The following is a 17,843-nucleotide window of genomic DNA, read 5'->3' as shown; positions in this document are numbered from 1 at the left end:
CTCAGGGACAGCAGCAAATAGGAAAAAGCATCACACCTCCACTGCCATATCCTCAGAGGTTCAACAAAGAGGTTAAAGACCAGCATTTTCACAAATTCCTTGAGACTTTTAAGAAGCTGGAAATCAATATTCCCTTAGCTGAAGCACTTGAACAGATGCCTCTATATTCCAAGTTTCTGAAGGATCTTATCAACAAGAAAAGAAGCTGGGATGAGAAAGAAACCATAATGATTGCTGAGGAATGCAGGGCCTTGATTCAAAAGGGACTTCCTCCCAAGCTTGAGGACCCAGGAAGCTTCCTGTTGCCTTGCACCATTGGGAAATTGACAATCACTAAAGCAATGTGTGATCTCGGAGCAAGTATTAACTTAATATCATCCTCCTTGGTGAAAAAGCTGCATATAGAGGAGGTCAAACCAACACAAATGTCTCTGGAGCTGGTAGACAAGTCAATGGTATATCCCAGGGGTGTAATTGAAAATCTTTTGGTCAAGGTGGACAGTTTTATATACCCTGCTGATTTTGTGGTTCTAGAATCAAACGATGATGATGGAAACTCTGTTATACTGGGAAGGCCATTCTTAGCCACTGCTAGAGCTATCATAGACGTAGAGGAAGGGGAATTAACTCTCAGGATGCAGGACCAGAGCATCACTCTGAAGGTGTTGCCAGAGGCACAATTTAGCAAGGAAAAGAAAGACTATATGAAAAATAACCAGGAAAGTCACAGCAACATCCCAATGCTAAGGATTGTGCAGACTGATGAAAAAGTCCAAGAGGATGTTAGAGTATTAGCCACTGAAAAGAGAAGTCCCCAAGGAAAGCCTATGGCTAGAAAAGAAAGATCAACAAAAGGAAAGATGAAACGCAGAAACAAAGCAAAAAGGGGCTGGAAGAATAGAAAGATTCCAACAGAGGGGCTTTCCAAAGGTGACAAAGTGCAACTGATATATCAACAGCTGGGGGCAAATCAACAAACCGAGGATTACTACACTGTCAGCAACATACTATCATTAGAGCATGCTGAAATAGAACACCAGAAAACAAAGAAGAGGATCACGGTCAGAGGAGACAAATTGAGGCCCTACAAGCACCAACCACCATAAAAGAAAGCCTCAGTGTCAAGCTAGTGACAATAAAAGAGCGCTTGTTGGGAGGCAACCCAACCTGAGGTAGTTTTCTTTTCATAGTTATTTCAATAAAAAGGTTAAATGATTGGTGTGTATTGCAAGGAGCTAAGTTTGGTGTTTCACACCAAAACAAATTAAGGGAAAATAAAGAATTCTAAGTTTGGTGTTCCACCAAAATCTCACTTAAAAGCACATTCTCACTTTCTAGCTCCAAGCAATCTGATAAATCATTTAAGCATTGTCTGTTTCTAGTTTTATTACCTTTAGCAAAGACTTAGGCTTTCACATATGGTTATGCATAAGAAACATGGCAAGAGACTAAGTTTGGTGTTCACACACCAAAGTAAGTTCAAACGCCTACAAGAAAGTCTTGCACACTAACCAGTCATCTAAGGGCTTGAGAAACAAGCAACTTCCATTAACACTGCAGAAAGTCAATCACTCTCTTGGGAGGACTACACACCATTAGCTGAGAGAAAGAAGAAGAAGCCACCAAGAGGTTGTATTGTCACTTAACTCCATTAGCATTGAATTGCTCTAAATTGGAAGTGTGAATATGCCCATTTTAACAGTAACTGTTAGTGTAGTAGTCTGTGCATCATTTATGTTTGTTTCTTTTAAAATAAGTAGGCTAGTTTTTATGTTGGCTTATGTGTTCATTTTCACCTAACAAGAAGCATATGTTATCCCCTGCATCTTTTAATTCAATAAAAAGAACAGTTTGAATGTGAAGTGAAATAGTCTCTGTTAGTTAGAAGTAGAATAAAAGTAAGTGGTGGTATGTGTGTGATTGTATAATAGCTCACTTTTAGTGAATAAAGAGCTAGGATATCCCTTTCTAAGTAAAGAGTGGCTGCTGTCTATGAATCTCAATTGAATTAAATTCCTTGGTTAAAAAGAAAAACAAAAAGAAGGAAAGAAGAAAAAGATAGCCAAAAAGTGGCAAAACAAAAGAAAAACAAAAAGAAACAAAGCTGGACACCAATAGCTTGAACCTTAAAATATATGCCTGTGATGTCTTTGTACTAGGATCTGCTTGGATTAGTAAGCTCTTAGGAGTGCCTCAACACTTGGTAACTTGGGTTAACTAACCCGGGATCATCAGCTGAAAGTCCACTATCAAGAGCAACCTAACTACAAGACATTTAGTAGCCCAAAGAGATGCTGGGCATCAATGTTTTAAGAAGGAATGTGAGCCAAGTGTCTATGGTGAATAATGTGTCAAGTATAAAGAAAAGAAAATGAACTTGCTACACATGACACTCAAATAAAGCTTTTGAATAAAGTAATAGCCAAGGATAAAGGAATAATGAGAGGTCATAGCAGTATGTCACTTGAAGCTTGAAGGAGACTTTCTAGGCCTAGGAGTCAATAAGAAGTGAGTATTTGCATATCCACATAAAACCCCATGAACTATCAATAATACTCTGCTAGCATGAACTTCCTCTTCCATTTCATTCTTTCTTCTTAATAATTCATTTCTTGCTTGGGGACAAGCAAGCTTTAAGTTTGGTGTTGTGATGACAAGTCATCTTAGCCCATTTTAACTAGTCTTTTTCTTTAGTTTTCATTAGAATTATGCACTTTCTTGAGCTACAAGCAAGCTAATTGAATAGATTTTCATGTTTCCCTTGATTGAACCAACCATATATGAATTCATGCCATTTCATGAGGTTTTAGGCTATATTTGTTGCATATTATGAAAGATTAAATATCTCATGATTTTGAGCATAGCTTTGATTAGTTTGGTTGATTAATGATAGGTGAAGAAAGCTTGGAGAAAGGTTGAAGCAAGAAGGAATGGCTAGAAGTGAAGAATGGGAGTTGAAATTGAACTTGGAGGCATGAAGTTAGCCCCAACGTTAGCCCCCTAACTTGGAGGCTAACGTTGGGCATGAAAATCACTCCCTGGGCTCCCCACGTTTGAGCCAACGTTAGCCCCCTAACTTGGAGGCTAACGTTGGCACATGACATTGCAAGGAAGAGGCCAACGTTAGCTCCAACGTTAGCCCCCTAACTTGGAGGCTAACGTTGGAGCTTGAAATTCATCCCTGGGCAAGCCAACGTTTGCGCCAACGTTAGCCCCCTAACTTGGAGGCTAACGTTGGAGCTTGAAATTCATCCCTGGGCAAGCCAACGTTTGCGCCAACGTTAGCCCCCTAACTTGGAGGCTAACGTTGGCACATGAATCACAAAGGGAGGGGCACCAACGTTTGCGCCAACGTTAGCCCCCTAACTTGGAGGCTAACGTTGGCGCCACTAGCACTAAGCAAGGCCAACGTTAGGGTCAAAGTTAGACCCCTAACATTGGCACCAACGTCCAAACCAGAGAAATCATGCTTGCTGCTATGAAAAGTTGGGGTCAAAGTTAGACCCCTAACTTTGGCCCTAACGTTGGGACCAACTATGGCTAACTTCAAAACCGGTTCAATTGGTTCACTTCGGTTCTTCTTCAAACTTCAAGAGCAATCAACCAAGGCCTCTTTCAACCCAATTCCACCAAGAACAAAGGCCCAACTCAAGGCTTGAAAATCATTTTGGAAAGTGTATAAATAGGATAGAATTCAAGTTATTAGGAGAGCTTTCCTTTTAGAATTTTCATAATAGTTTTCGGAGAGCTTTTGACTTGAGTGAACTTTAATTTCTTGTTTTCATTGCTTTCAATTTCATTTTACGTTTGTCTTGGATCTTGGATTAGAGAATTGAAGAAATTCTGTTTCAATCTCAATCTTGGATCTCTCTGTTTCTTTACTGTTAATTGAATAGCATTTCCGGTTCATTGTTCTTCATCTCTTTTCTTTGCAATTTACAATTTCCTTGCTATTGTTCTTGTTGGATCTAGGAAGGCATTGAGATCTAGACTTGGTTTTCTAGTCTCTGGGTCCTGAGATCTAAATTTCCATTTTAATTCCCTGTTTACTGCTTCTTACGTTCATTTACCTTTCTGCTTCATTTCCGGTTCAATTCCAATTCCCTTTTACTCTTCTGTTTAATGCAATTTAACTTTTCCTTGATTAAATTCTGCAAATCCACATCCCAATCCCCTTTACATTTCAAGCAATTTACATTCCTTGCACTTTAAGATTCCGCAATTTACATTTCTTGCACTCTAAGTTTCTACCATTTAATTTCTTGTTCTTTAAGATTCAGCAATTTAATTTCCTGCTCTCTTTAATTTCATGCAATTTACATTCTGCAAGTCACAAATCACTCAACCAACACTCGATTCGCTTGACTAAATCAACCACTAAACTAAAATTGCTCAATCCTTCAATCCCTGTGGGATCGACCTCACTCCCGTGAGTTATTATTACTTGATGCGACCCGGTGCACTTGCCGGTTAGTTTTGGGTGTTTTGGGAGAGATTTATGTTTCTCACCAAAATATCTCATCACGTACGCGTGCATGACGCGTACGCATGGAAGTGTTTGGCGCTCGTTTCAAAAGAGAGCGCTACGTTTGATTAGTCTGCGTTTTCAGGCAGATTAAAATTTGGAGGCAAAGTTTCGCAAACGATGCGCACGCGTGCTTGACGCGCACGCGTCGATGGTGCATCCAGGATGAAGCACGCGCATGTGTAGCTGGCGCTGAAGCATGAAATTGGAATTTTGCTACCAACGCGTACGTGTACATGACGCACACGCATGGGGTAGCGCTCACTAAGCCAACGTAGCACTCAATAAGAGAACGCTGAAAGGGACGCGTACGCATGGGTGACGCGTACGCGTCGATGGGTGAAAATGCAAAAGCACGCGCAAGCGTGAGGGACGCGTACGCCTGGGTGCCCGAACACTCCGTTCTCTAAATGAACGCTACGCTCTCCTGGAAGCTGCAACTCTGCCTCAATTAATTACAATTCAAGTCCATTGAAGCCCCAAAGCAAGCAGAGTCCAATTGACATCACTCAAAGGTACAAGGATCATCTAGAATAGGAATTTTGCATTAGATTGTATTTGTTTTCAATCTAAATTTCATTTAGTAGTTTAGGAAGCCTAAATAAAGGCATCGGTTTCATTTGAGAAAGGAAGAACGCACAGTAGGAGTAGGATTAGAATAGAAGGCTCAGGCTGGAGGATTATAGACTCCAGATCTCTCTTGGAGGATTAGAGACTCCAGAGAGCTTAGTATAGTTGATACACTTTTACATTCCAGTTATATTGAATTCGGTTTATGCAATTTCATCTTCTGCAATCCTCTGCTACAATTTTCTTTTCTGCAATTTTACCTTTCTGTTCCTATTACTTCCAATTTACTTTCATGCAAGTTTACTTTTCTGCAATTGCTCTAAGTTCTGATTTATTGCTTTATTTAATTTTCCAGCACCCAATTCCCTTTACAATTGATGCAATTTACATTTCTTGCTCTTTAAGATTCTGTCATATTTACTTTCTGCACTTTAAATTTCTTGTCATTTACATTCTGCTGCTTAAATTCTCATTCAATTCATCACTGTCTGCTTGACTAAACTGATCACTCATAAAGTTTCTTGATCCATCAATCCCTGTGGGATCTACCTTACTCTTGTGAGTTATTACTACTTGATGCGACCGGCACACTTGCCGGTGAGTTTTTGTGGAAATCTAATTTTTCACTCATCAAGTTTTTGGCGCCGTTGCTGGGGATTGATATAGATCGACAATGATTAAGTGGGTGAGAAGTCTTGATTAAGAATTTTCTTTGTTTTTGTTCTTTTAATTTTCTGTTTTGGGCTGATACCAAGGTCTTTGAGTTATTGCCTCACTAAGAAATTCTTCTCTGTGACATGAATTTCAATTTTCATTGGTGATGTGTTTTACAAAATTCAAATGGAGTTAAACTCATCTTATGATCAAACAAATTTTATGGAATATTACCCACCATCACCAATTGACTATTCTAATGATGGTTGGGAATATCACCAAGAAATTACGGATTCTGAGCACTCCAATCAATGGAGATATGCTTCAAAACCAAAAGATGAGCAAGGAAATTTCATGGGATATTACCCAACACCATAAAATAATTCATATTAGTATCCTAATGGTGGATGGGAGTATCACCAAGAATTAACAGATTTTGAGCAACCCAATCAATGGGGATATGCTCCAGAATCACAAATTGATTAAGCAAATCACATGAGATATTATCCAGAACCACAAAATGATTTATATCATTATCCTCATGGCGTCTGGGCATATCAACAAGAATGCGAACAATCAAGTGAAATGAATTTCCTCCCAGAACCACAAAGTGACTCATACTGTTATGACACTGACACAAACTATGGCTGGGAAGGAAATTTCAATGCTGCATATTCTAATCATTCAAAGACATTATCACTTGATTTTGCTGTCGATACATACATGGAAGATTGCTCCCCAGAGCCACAAAATGATCAATTCTATAATGATTCACATTGTAGATGGTAGGATCAAAACCAGAGAGTATTTGACAGTTCATACTCCACTTATCAAGAGCTATCATCACTTGAGCAAACCTTCAATTCATTCATGGAAAATTGTCCAACCTCACCTCCCAATTTCTCATGTGAAAATTCTTCATTACTTGATGATGCCTCAACACAAAGTTTCCTCCATGACCCATACCAACCACAAAATTCATTCCATGCCCCTCAAAAAATCACCACAATAAATCCATGCCCACAAAATTACTCTCAACCTTCATCCCTTGAGCTAGCATTTGAACAATACCTACAAACATCCATAGACTCTTGGAAAAATAAGACACCCTCTACAATAAGATGGATGGATATTTGGAGCAAGCAAGGAGAAACAAAGAAGTGATAAGCAAGGGAGATGAAGACCAATTGGCGGATGTGAAGGAGGAAGTGGAAGAGCAAGATGAAGAGGCTACTGTATCAAGTGAAATTTCAATAGAGGAGGAGGTTTTGGAGGTATTTGAACCTGAGACTACAGATCTACAGAAGCCACTTGAGATGACAAAGCAACATGAAAACTCACAATCCTCACAAACTTCCCTGAACTAAAGAGTCTTAGCACTTGAATCCGTGATTAAAAGATATGAAGAGGAGATGAAAAAATCTTGGGAATATCAACAAACCTCCTCCATAAAAGTGCTATTAAATCAGATGTTAAGTGCAAAGGAGGAAGTGGAGGAACAAGAAAGTGAGGAAGACAATCAAGGAAGTCCAAACTCAAGTGAAGCAGAGAATTACATAGATGAAGGGCTCATTGAATCATCAATTCAAAAGGCTCTTGATGAAGATAAAACTCTAATAATCACACAGCAACCATGTCTTGAAATCAAAGAAGTGAAGGTAACCAACAACAACACCGAAGAGAGGATTGTCACCCAGCTACCAGTAAACATATCAAGGAAGAAGGGGGGTCAACCACAAGCAATCCTACCCCTGAAACACCAGCAAGAAAGCTCAATCAAGCAACTAACAAAAGGAAGCTTACTGGGAAGAGGCCAAGAAAGGGGGCACTGACTGGCTCCTCTTTACCATTGAGGTCATTCCTCTTAACAAACTGGAAGAAGAGGAAGAAAGTCATCAGCTACAGGTCAGTAGTTTTTTTTTTCCTTTCTTAGTTATTTCAATAAAGGAGTTAAGTAGATTTCTCTGTATTGCAAAGAGCTAAGTTTAGTGTGCAACATAATTAAGGGGTGAATGTTGGATGCTAAGTTTGGTGTTCCACCAAGAATTTCATTAAGAACACATTGCACCCTCAGCATGATTAGTATGGGATCCAAACAATCAGAGAAACTACTTAATAATTGTTATGTTTTTAGTTTTTTGTTTGTTTTCTAGTATATATCTATTTTCTAGTTCATAGTTGTTTTCTAGTTCATAGTTTACTTTCCTAATAAAAAGTACTTGATGTTTTATGCATATATTTATTCTTCTGCATATAGAAGTAGGCAGGAAACTAAGTTTGGTGTTCCCACACCAACTTAGGTTCAGAGAATTACAAGCATACATGCATGCTAACTGTTTCTCAAGTGCTTGGGGAACAAGCAACTTTCAATATCTATTGTAGAAAGTCATTCAATCTCTTGGAAGGAAAGATACATCATCATGTAGATGAACAAAGGAAGGATATGGAACCCAACAATGATGATGACACAGAGGAAACAAATGGATTCCAAGAGGTTGTATTGTTCTCTGACTGACTTTAGCTTAAATATGCTAATTGAAAGTGCAAATGTCCCCTATTGATTTGTGTCCTATTAGATTTATTTACTGTCTGTTTGTTTTTATGCTGTTATGGCTTGCTAGTCTAAGTGCTTGATTCACTTTCATCTTATTTGAATTATATGCTTTGTTCCTCATGCTTGAATAAAAGAAAAATAACTGTGAAATAGAGAAAGAGTAAAAGTCTGATATGATATGAGACAGAATGAGGTTATGTGGTGATATGTGCTGGTTCATTAGTTGATTTATAAATAAGGCTGAATGTTGGCATAACTTTGTGATATGAACTTGAGTTGTATTTCATGAGATTTGACAAATGAAAAAGGTCCAAAATAAAAGAAAGAAAATGTAAGAGAAAGAAACAAAAAGAAATAAACAAGGCTGGGCACCAATGGCTTGAAATTTGGATAAATGCCTGTGATGTTCTTGTACAAAGATAAGCTTGGATAACTAGGTTTTAAGGGGTGCTTCATCACCCGGCAACTTGGGTTAACTAACCCGGGATTGCCAACCGAAAGTCCACCATCAAGAGCTACTTTGAGACAAAGCATTTAGTAACCCAAAGAGGTGCTGGGCATCAATTTCCAAAGAACAAACCAGAGCTAAATGCCTATGATGTGTGTGTGCTAAGGAGAGGCTTGAGCAAGTAAGCACATAGGGGTGTTTCAACACCTAGCATCTTGAACAAACTGGGGCGGGAATGCTGGCTGAAAGCTTACTCTAAAAAGCTACCTTACCACATAGCATTAAACCTCAGCAAATAATAAATCTTAGCGAAGAAAGAGAACAAGAAAAAAACTAAGGACCAAGCAATAACAAGTCTCATTTTTTATGTAATTCAAGTAAGGATCCAAAGGAATGTTGGTGTCTCAGTCACAGAATAAAAGTCTATAAGATACCATGCATGAAAACCCCATTAATCAGTATTCAATGTCCTCCAATAAAGGGCTTATACACTTCTCTGCTTCCATTAATTTTCCTTATGCTTTACTGCTTGCTTGGGGACAAACAAGAATTAAGTTTGGTGTTGTAATGACAAGTCATCTTAGGCTAGTTTCACAAGCCTATTTCATTAGTTTTTATTTGGTTTTCATGCATTTTTAGGCAACAAATAAGTGTTTGAGTGAGAATTTCATGCTTGTCTTGATTCAATCAAACATTGGTAATTTTATGCATTTTCATTAGATTTCATGCAAGATTTAGTTGATAATATGAAAGATGCAAGATTTGATGATCATGCCAAGGCTTTGATATATATGTTTGGTTGATTTCAGGTGAAAAATGAAGAGGAAGAAGGGCAGAGCAGAGTAACGTTGCGCTCAAAGAAAGAACGCCACGCTCAGTAAGCGACGCGCACGCACACAAGACGCCTATGCGTCAGGGGAAAAATTCGAAGATCCACGCGTACGCGTGCATGATGCGTATGCGTGGAAGTGTTTGGTGCTCGTTTCAAAAGAGAGCGCTACGTTTGATTACTCAGCGTTTTCGGGCAGATTAAAATTTGGAGGCAAAGTTTTGCAAACGACGCGCACACATGCTTGACGCGCACGCGTTGATGGTGCATCCAGGACAAAGCATGCGCACACGTGGCTGGACATGAAGCATGAAATTGGGATTTTGCTACCCACGCGCATGCGTACATGACGCGCACGCGTGGGGTAGCGCTCACTAAGCCAACGTAGTGCTCATTAAGAGAACGCTGAAAGGGACGCGTACGCGTGGGTGACGCGTACGTGCGATGGGCGAAAATGCAAAAGCACGTGCAAGCGTGAGGGACGTGTACGCGTGGGTGCCCGAACGCTCTGTTCTCTAAATGAACGCTACACTCTCCTGGAAGCTGCAACTCTGGCTCAGTTAATTCCAATTCAAGCCCATTGAAGCCCCAACGCAAGCAGAGTCCAATTGACATCACTCAAAGGCACAAGGATCATCTAGAATAGAAATTTTGCATTAGATTGTAATTTGTTTTCAATCTAAATTTCATTTAGTAGTTTAGGAAGCCTATATAAAGGCATCAGTTTCATTTGAGAAAGGAAGAACGCATAGTAGGAGTAGGAATAGAATAGAAGGCTTAGGCTGGAGGATTAGAGACTCCAGAGAGCTTAGTATAGTTGATACACTTTTACATTTAAGTTATATTGAATTCAGTTTATGCAACTTTATCTTCTGCAATCCTCTGCTATAATTTCATTTTCTGCAATTTTACCTTTCTGTTCCTATTGCTTCCAATTTACTTTCATGAAAGTTTAATTTTCTGCAATTACTCTAAGTTCTGATTTATTGCTTCATTTAATTTTCCAGCACCCAATTCCCTTTACAATTGATGCAATTTACATTTCTTGCTCTTTAAGATTCTGTCAGATTTACTTTTTGCACTTTAAATTTCTTGTCATTTACATTCTGCTGCTTCAATTCTCATTCAATTCATCACTGTCTGCTTGACTAAATTGATCACTCATAAAGTTGCTTGATCCATCAATCCCTGTGGGATTGACCTCACTCTTGGAAATCTAATTTTTCACCCATCACCCTACACTCTGCCACTCTCTGTCTATATCTTCAAGAATGGAGACTCTGCCACTCTAATTGATTCCTAAACTCAATGTAAATAACATGAACCATATAACTGAGACTCTAAATCTATGTCTAGTTGAATTGGAATCAATTGTGTTTTCCTTTGTTTGCCATGATTGGGACTTCCCTTCACAGTCGAAGCTGTCATATCAACAACATGAATCTCATAATTTAGGGGACAACTGATAAACCCATATTTTATGATATATTTTGTGCTTAATCTGAGTGATTTATTCAATCCTTCATCCACTTATTCATATTAACTGCATGGTTTTACTTTCCCTTCCATATTATGTGATGTATGTGAAAAACATGTTTCCTATGCTTTAAAATTAATTATTTAAATTACCTTTATTTCCATTCGATGCCGTGATTAGTGTGTTGAGTAGTTTCAGATCTTCTAAGGCAGGAATGACTCAAAGGATGGAAAGGAAACATACAAAAATGGAAGGAAAGCATAAAACGGAGTTTGTAAAGAAACTGGGAGCCACGCGATCGCATAGACGACGCGGCCGCATGCCAGTGCGAAGAGACCGCGACACGAACGCGTGACTGACGCTATCGCGCGCCTCGAGCGAAACACATATGACACGGTCGCATGACTGACGCGACTGCGTGCCAAGGAAAACTCCGAATGACGCGACCGCGTGACCCACGCGGACGCGTGACAGAGGCCACGCACCAGAAATTGTAGAAAATACTCCCAGCGAATTCTGAATCCCTTTTTGGCCCAAATCCAAGTCCAAAAGGCATAGACTAGAGGTTATGAAGTGGGAGAATGCATCCATTCAGGGAGAGTCTCCACTTTAGTTAGTTTTCATGATTTAGATTTAGTTTAGAGAGAGGTTCTCTCCTCTCTCTTCTCTCTTAGGATTAGGATTTAGGATTTCTCTTAGTTTTAGGAGTGACTCTCGATCCCAGGTTCAATGTTTCTTTACTTTAAGCTCCCCTTTCACTTTTTATTCATTCCATTACTTTAGTTGATTATTTGATGTTGCTATTTGATTTATGAATTCTTCCATGTTACAGATTATTATTTTGAATTAATGTTATTTGAGGTATTTCAGTTTATGATTGCTTTACTTTATTTACTAGTTACTATTATTCCCAAAACTGAAGACATTTTTATTCTAGTAGATTTAGTTTTCTCCTTTTGGTCTTGGTTAAGAAATCAGTAACTCAGGAGTTATCAAACTCAAACATGAATGATAATTGTTATCTTTGTTAATTAAACTGAACTTCAATAATCCCAATCTTTTCTTAGGAAATAAATAGGATCCGAAGATCAAACCAATTAATCCCTTGACCTTCCTTTATCTTAGTAAAGGTTAACAAAGTGGAATTAAGATTCAATTCTCATCATCATTGATAAGGATAACTAGGATAGGACCTCCAATTTTTCATACCTTGCCAAGAGTTTATTTACAGTCATTTATTTATTTTACTCACCATTTAAATTCCTTGTTCTTCATTTACTTTAATTGCTAATTAAACTATTCACTCCTCATTCTCAAAACCCCAATTTACAATCTCCATAACCAATAATAAGAACATACTTCCCTGCAGTTCCTTGAGAAGACGACCCGAGGTTTGAATACTTCGGTTATCAATTTATTTAGGGATTTGTTACTTGTGACAACCAAACGTTTGTACGAAGGGATTTCTATTGGTTTAGAGACTATATCTACAACGCGACTATTTTTATAAAATTCTTTACCACCATAAAATTCCAACGTCAAAATGGCGCCATTGTCGGGGAACTGCAATCGTGTGCCTTATTATTGGTTATTGTAAATATTTTTCTTTTATTTGTTTATTTGTCTTTATTTTTCCCCTATTTATTTCTTTTTAGCTACTATGAATTCTCACCCCTTCCGCTTTGAGTTTGGTTCTAATGTTATTGAAAGGAATGGAAGTTATAACAGGAACATGCATCATGGTCAGAGATGGATGGAGCCAAGAGGATCTGATCAACCCTTTAGGCAACAACACCCTCCAAGATATCATGGACAAAGACCATTCTACAATGCATACCAAGCAAATAGACGTGGTGGACAACCTTGTAATTACCAACAAGCCCCACCCTGTGCTTATAGACTATCCTATCAACACAACTTCGAACCACCACACTCACAAGCTCCTTTTCACCATTCACCACCGTATGATCCTCATTTACCCCAGTTCCAATCCAATCACTCCCAAACACCACCACTTCCCCCTGTACCATATCCAAATCTATCACCCCGAGAATCAGAGGATTGCCTCAAGGAAACAGTAAATCGACTTCAAACAACCCTTCATCAACTGGAGCAAGCAGTAAGTCAATTATCTTCTAGACGTTCAAACATTCAAGGACCTCCTACAGCCCCATGTGGACAATCTAACGAAGAGCGTAGCATGAAGGAAATACTAGAAACTCCAGTAGACAAGACAGAGCATGGTTTCGTACTGGAACAAGTAGAGGAAGCTATCATTATTGAAGAAGAAGAGTTGGTTGAAGACTTAGGAGATGCTGAACTTCCATGGGAATCCAGAATTATGGAAAATTTTGTCAAGGACGTTACAATTGATGCTAAGGAGGATTGTGCACAGTCCCCAAGGCAGGTATTTCATGAAGAACTAGACAGAATAACCCAAGAAGCAAATTTCCTTGATGATGATAGTCACAAGTCAAGTTCTCCTAGTAATGAGCTTGCATCCGCAAGCGAATTCTCTGAGATCGAAGAATCTTCCCCGAGTGAATACGAAGATGATACGGAGGTAGATTTCTCTCAACCTCCAGTTTATGACTTAAGTGATGATGAAGATATAGATGGCTTTGATCAGGACATGGATACATTTGAAGAATCTTACAAAGCAGTGGAGAAATTCACAGAAGAGCACAAGGGAGTAGAACTCACAGAACCACTGGAACCACCTATCCCAAGGCCATTACCACCCAATACAAGCTTCAAGTGGGTACAATCCTTAACCTTTAACTGTATTTTTCCACTTGAATATGGTTTGCTTGAAACAGATGGCCAGCTTAGAGCTCTCTGCGGCTTTAAGAGTAAGTGGGACATGGCTCGTACTTAGAGCTGGTGCACAAGGTTCACTAAGGTTCCACGCTTCAACTCGAAGTGTAAGGATTGGTTTCATATTCAATCAAATGGATCTCGGAAAGCATTTGGTTATTCCGGTGAGAATCTAATTTCTAAACCGCCCGGATGGAAAAGTATAGATCAAGACGAAGGCGGATTTAAAAGCAAAGTTTGAGATCCTGGAATCTATGCTGATATTCGTCACCCTGGGAGCCTGACAATCTGTTTGAAGCTGCTCAGAAGCTTCACATGCCTAGTTTGGGACCCCAGGGGCTATTGGCATTCCAAGCATTGGTGGAGATTTATGGATGAATTTAAGCATAAGCCGCCATAACAGGAAGCTCTTCCAACGTCCAACTTAAGGACTTTAACTAAAAGTGCTAGGTGGGAGACAACCCACCATGGTATGATCGTTCCTTCTTCAATTTTTATTTAGTTTTATTTGCTTTCAAGTTTTATTTTATTTTATTATATTGAACCTGGAGTTTTGCATCGCATTCATATTTGCATCCTGCATACTGCATAAAAAAAGGGTGCGCGACGCGACCGCATCATTCATGCGATCGCGTCAAGTTACGAAAAACACTTCCCGCGCGACCGCGTCATTCACGCGGCCGTGTGCCCTGGAGATCGGCGTAAAGATCCAACATCCAGAAAGTTAGGCTGGAATCGTGCGGCCATTGTGCGTTTTGCACAAATGACCCACGCGATCGCGTCAATCACGCGATCGCGTCACTTGCACAACCTCAATCCCACGTGATAGCGTGAGCGTCGCATGGATTGCACAAACACCCCAAAGGAGACAGAGAGTTGCGCTGAAACGACGCTGGAATTGTGCGTTTCGCACAAATTTCAGCGACGCAATCGCATGTCCCAGGCGATCGCGTCATTCACTCTTTTTGCCTTCCATGCGATCGCGCCACTGACGCGATCGCGTCAACCACCATTTCAGCCCAACCACGCGACCGCGTGCTCCACGCGATCGCGTGGATTCAAATTTATAACCCTCCCCAGTCACGCGAACCCTACCAGTCACGCCCCACCCCCCCCCCCCAAACCCTTCTCTTCCCTCTCTTCTTCTCCAATCACACCACCACCACCCAGCCACCACCACCGAACCACCATCACGCCGCCGACCACCCAGACGCCGCCGCTACCCACCCCCTTCCCCCTTCCCCCTTCTTTCTTCTTCTTCCTTCTTCTTTCCCCTCCAACGCCACTACCCCCCCTCCGCGACCACCACCCACCGCCGCCGCCCCGTCACCACTGCCCATCGCCACCCACACGCCCCCCTTCCTTCCCCTATTACCCCCTACCCCCATTTCTCCTACCTTTCCCTCCCTTCCTCCGAACAGCAGCCACCGCCGCCGCACCGAACACCACCGCCGCCGCGTCGGACGCCACCGCCGTCATCCCCAGCCACCTCTCTGCCCCCACTCTCTTTCTTATGCCTATCAGGTTCCGACGAATGCCACCCTTCTATCAATTCGTAGTTAATTTATATTTTTCTGTTTATGTTCGTCATTAGGCTAGTTAGATATGCATGTTGTAGTGGATTCTAGGTTGTTAGGTAGCCTAGGATGTGGTTAGTGGATTTAGGTCTGTTTAATTGCGCTGTTCGTGTTTCTTGTTACATTTTTTCGCAATTCTGCTATTGCTGTGATGTTAGTTTTGTTCATATGTTGTAATTTCTTGTTTCATGCTGCTCTTTACTCTAATTTTTCATGTTCTTATTCCTTATATATAATTGCAGCTGTATTTTTGATTCATATGAACTATTCTGTTGTTGTTTATTTTCCGGGACAATCCAATTTTAGCCGGAATGCTGCCCAAATCTCTGTAAAATATTTCCGTTCATGTCTTGATTTTGGCATTTTCAACTGTGCTTTCCTTAGATTTAACCAAAACAATTCATGAATACCAGGGCAAGCTTTCTTATTCTTTTTTATTTCCTGGTTCATAATTTGCATTTTTGATGTTTGATTCCAATTTTTGCTATTTCTATATCTATTTGAATCATCATCAACCTGTTTTCCTTGTTTGGTTATGAGTTACCTGTAGCCTTTACTTGTGAATGCTTGTTACTTAGAAACTTATCAATATGCCACTTACATTAACCCACATTTTACTAACTCACTAATTTTAACTTCTTAAACTCTTTTTCAATTCTAACCAACCTAACATTTCATATTCTCTCTTCTGTTTTTCACTTTCTTTTAACCTTCTAACCATGGCATACTGATAATTTTTCCTAATTAACATGCCTTCTATTACATTTTGGATTGTAAATTTTCCTTTTTGGACTTTTAACTCCTATACAATTCTTAATGCACATTTACTTAACTCATTTTCCTTATCCTTTTGCTTCTTTGCCACTTTGTGTTTTGGTATGCGAAATTGTTACTCTGAGGTTGTAAAATTATTTGTTCGTTCTCTCCCTGGCAATGGCGCCAATAACTGGTGCACAATACCATGGTCCAAGCATAACTTCACAACTTCGCACAACTAACCAGCAAGTGCACTGGGTCGTCCAAGTACCACTACCACTAAGGGACAGAACCGTGAAGATGATGATATGGTATTGGTTATTTGTTGTTCCCTATTTCAAATTTGATATGACAACACCTATGAAGCACTCATACAGGTATAACAAAATTTGAAAGCATCTTCCAATTTCATGTATTATTTTATCTAAACATGAGTTATATGTCTGAGTCTCATAAGTTTATAACCTCATTTTTGCTGAAGATTATTTTTTTCATCCCTTCTAGCTTTTACACCATTATTGCCTATCATATACAGCATTGAAAGATAGTTGAAGTGGTACACATTTAGTGGTTGAAGGCAAGAGCTTTCTTTTGCTTCAAGCATACTATAGAATTGTTTATTATATGCATATATACTAACTACCCTGTGTTATGCATATATCCCAAGAACTCATTGTGTTTTTAACAAGAATATGATCATTTAAATATGAAACTTTAGATCCTATATGGCTATGTTTTTGTAACTTGTACAGATTCGGTTTCAACTGGAGACGCTTCTTGCCTTGAAGGCTCGCTTGGCAGGTGAGAATGAGGTATATGCTAGGGAAAACCGTTTTCTAAGGGAGATTGTGGAGTACCATCAGCTGACAATACAGGATGTAGTGTACCTGGATGATGGCATCGCCGAAGTCCCAGAGGTTTATGACAGCTCGAGTGGGGTGTCCCGGATAACGTCTTTCAACCCATCACCATCAGAATCACCTCTTCGAGTGGTTATTCGGAAATCAGAAAGTTCACCTATTCTCCCAAATGAGATGTTAACTGTGATAGAAAAAGATAGTAAGAGTGCATCAGAAAATGAGGCTCCTCTTCCTAGGGTCTCAGCTTCTCCAAAGTGATATATCTGTTCTCCTTCAAACAATAGCATTTAGTTTAGATGGGGTTCTTCTTGTTTAGAATCAAGGAAAATGCATGTTTTTCTTTTTTGTAGCATTTATTAATTTGTTTCTATTTTTTACCACTATGAGGAAGAGGCTGGGTGATATTTCAAGAAACTACACATTTATTTATTTATTTATTTATTTTTGTGTGACTTATGTTCATGATTTTTGATTGTATTGACTGATATTGATCTATACAAAGTTATTCTTTTTCTTTCTTTTTGTAAAGTCTTGTAATTGAAATTGCACTTTTTTCTGATCTTTATATTAGGGAAGTATTGGTATTCTGATTCAATGCATTAATAGAAGTCAAATTATCATAAGAAGATTAATAAGTTAAATAACAACAAAACCAGCCAGAGATTTTGGATGGTGAATTTTCTGAACAAAAATCCTATATTATATGGTACAGTGGCCTCAGAATCAGAATGTTACAAAGTATCAGTAGCAAGTCTAAATCAATTCATTCCTTTCTT

At 39.4% G+C, this 17,843-nt stretch overlaps 1 protein-coding gene across 1 annotated transcript; it reads left to right on the top strand.

Annotated features, from left to right (window-relative positions):
- The first annotated feature begins 6,870 nt into the window (after nucleotides 1-6,870).
- Nucleotides 6,871-17,325, top strand: LOC110270615 (uncharacterized). The gene is made up of 3 exons (XM_021120168.2): nucleotides 6,871-6,991; nucleotides 16,454-16,518; nucleotides 16,960-17,325. Exons 1-3 carry the CDS (start codon nucleotides 6,871-6,873, stop codon nucleotides 17,323-17,325), a joined length of 552 nt encoding a protein of 183 aa, XP_020975827.2.
- The last annotated feature ends 518 nt before the right edge of the window (nucleotides 17,326-17,843 follow it).

This window comes from Arachis ipaensis, chromosome B4, assembly GCF_059453495.1.
Source record: "Arachis ipaensis isolate K30076 ecotype BB chromosome B4, ASM5945349v1, whole genome shotgun sequence".
In the NCBI taxonomy this organism is placed as follows: Eukaryota; Viridiplantae; Streptophyta; class Magnoliopsida; order Fabales; family Fabaceae; genus Arachis; species Arachis ipaensis.
This window is presented reverse-complemented; position numbering and strand designations above follow the sequence as displayed.

Excerpts from the sequence above, each read along its gene's own strand:
- LOC110270615 (XM_021120168.2), top strand. The coding sequence starts at position 6,871 with ATGGATGGATATTTGGAGCAAGCAAGGAGAAACAAAGAAGTGATAAGC. Across the intron at positions 6,992-16,453 it reads TGAAGAGGCTACTGTATCAA|CAAGTGCACTGGGTCGTCCA; the intron begins GTGAAATTTCAA and ends ACAACTAACCAG. Across the intron at positions 16,519-16,959 it reads ACCGTGAAGATGATGATATG|ATTCGGTTTCAACTGGAGAC; the intron begins GTATTGGTTATT and ends TAACTTGTACAG.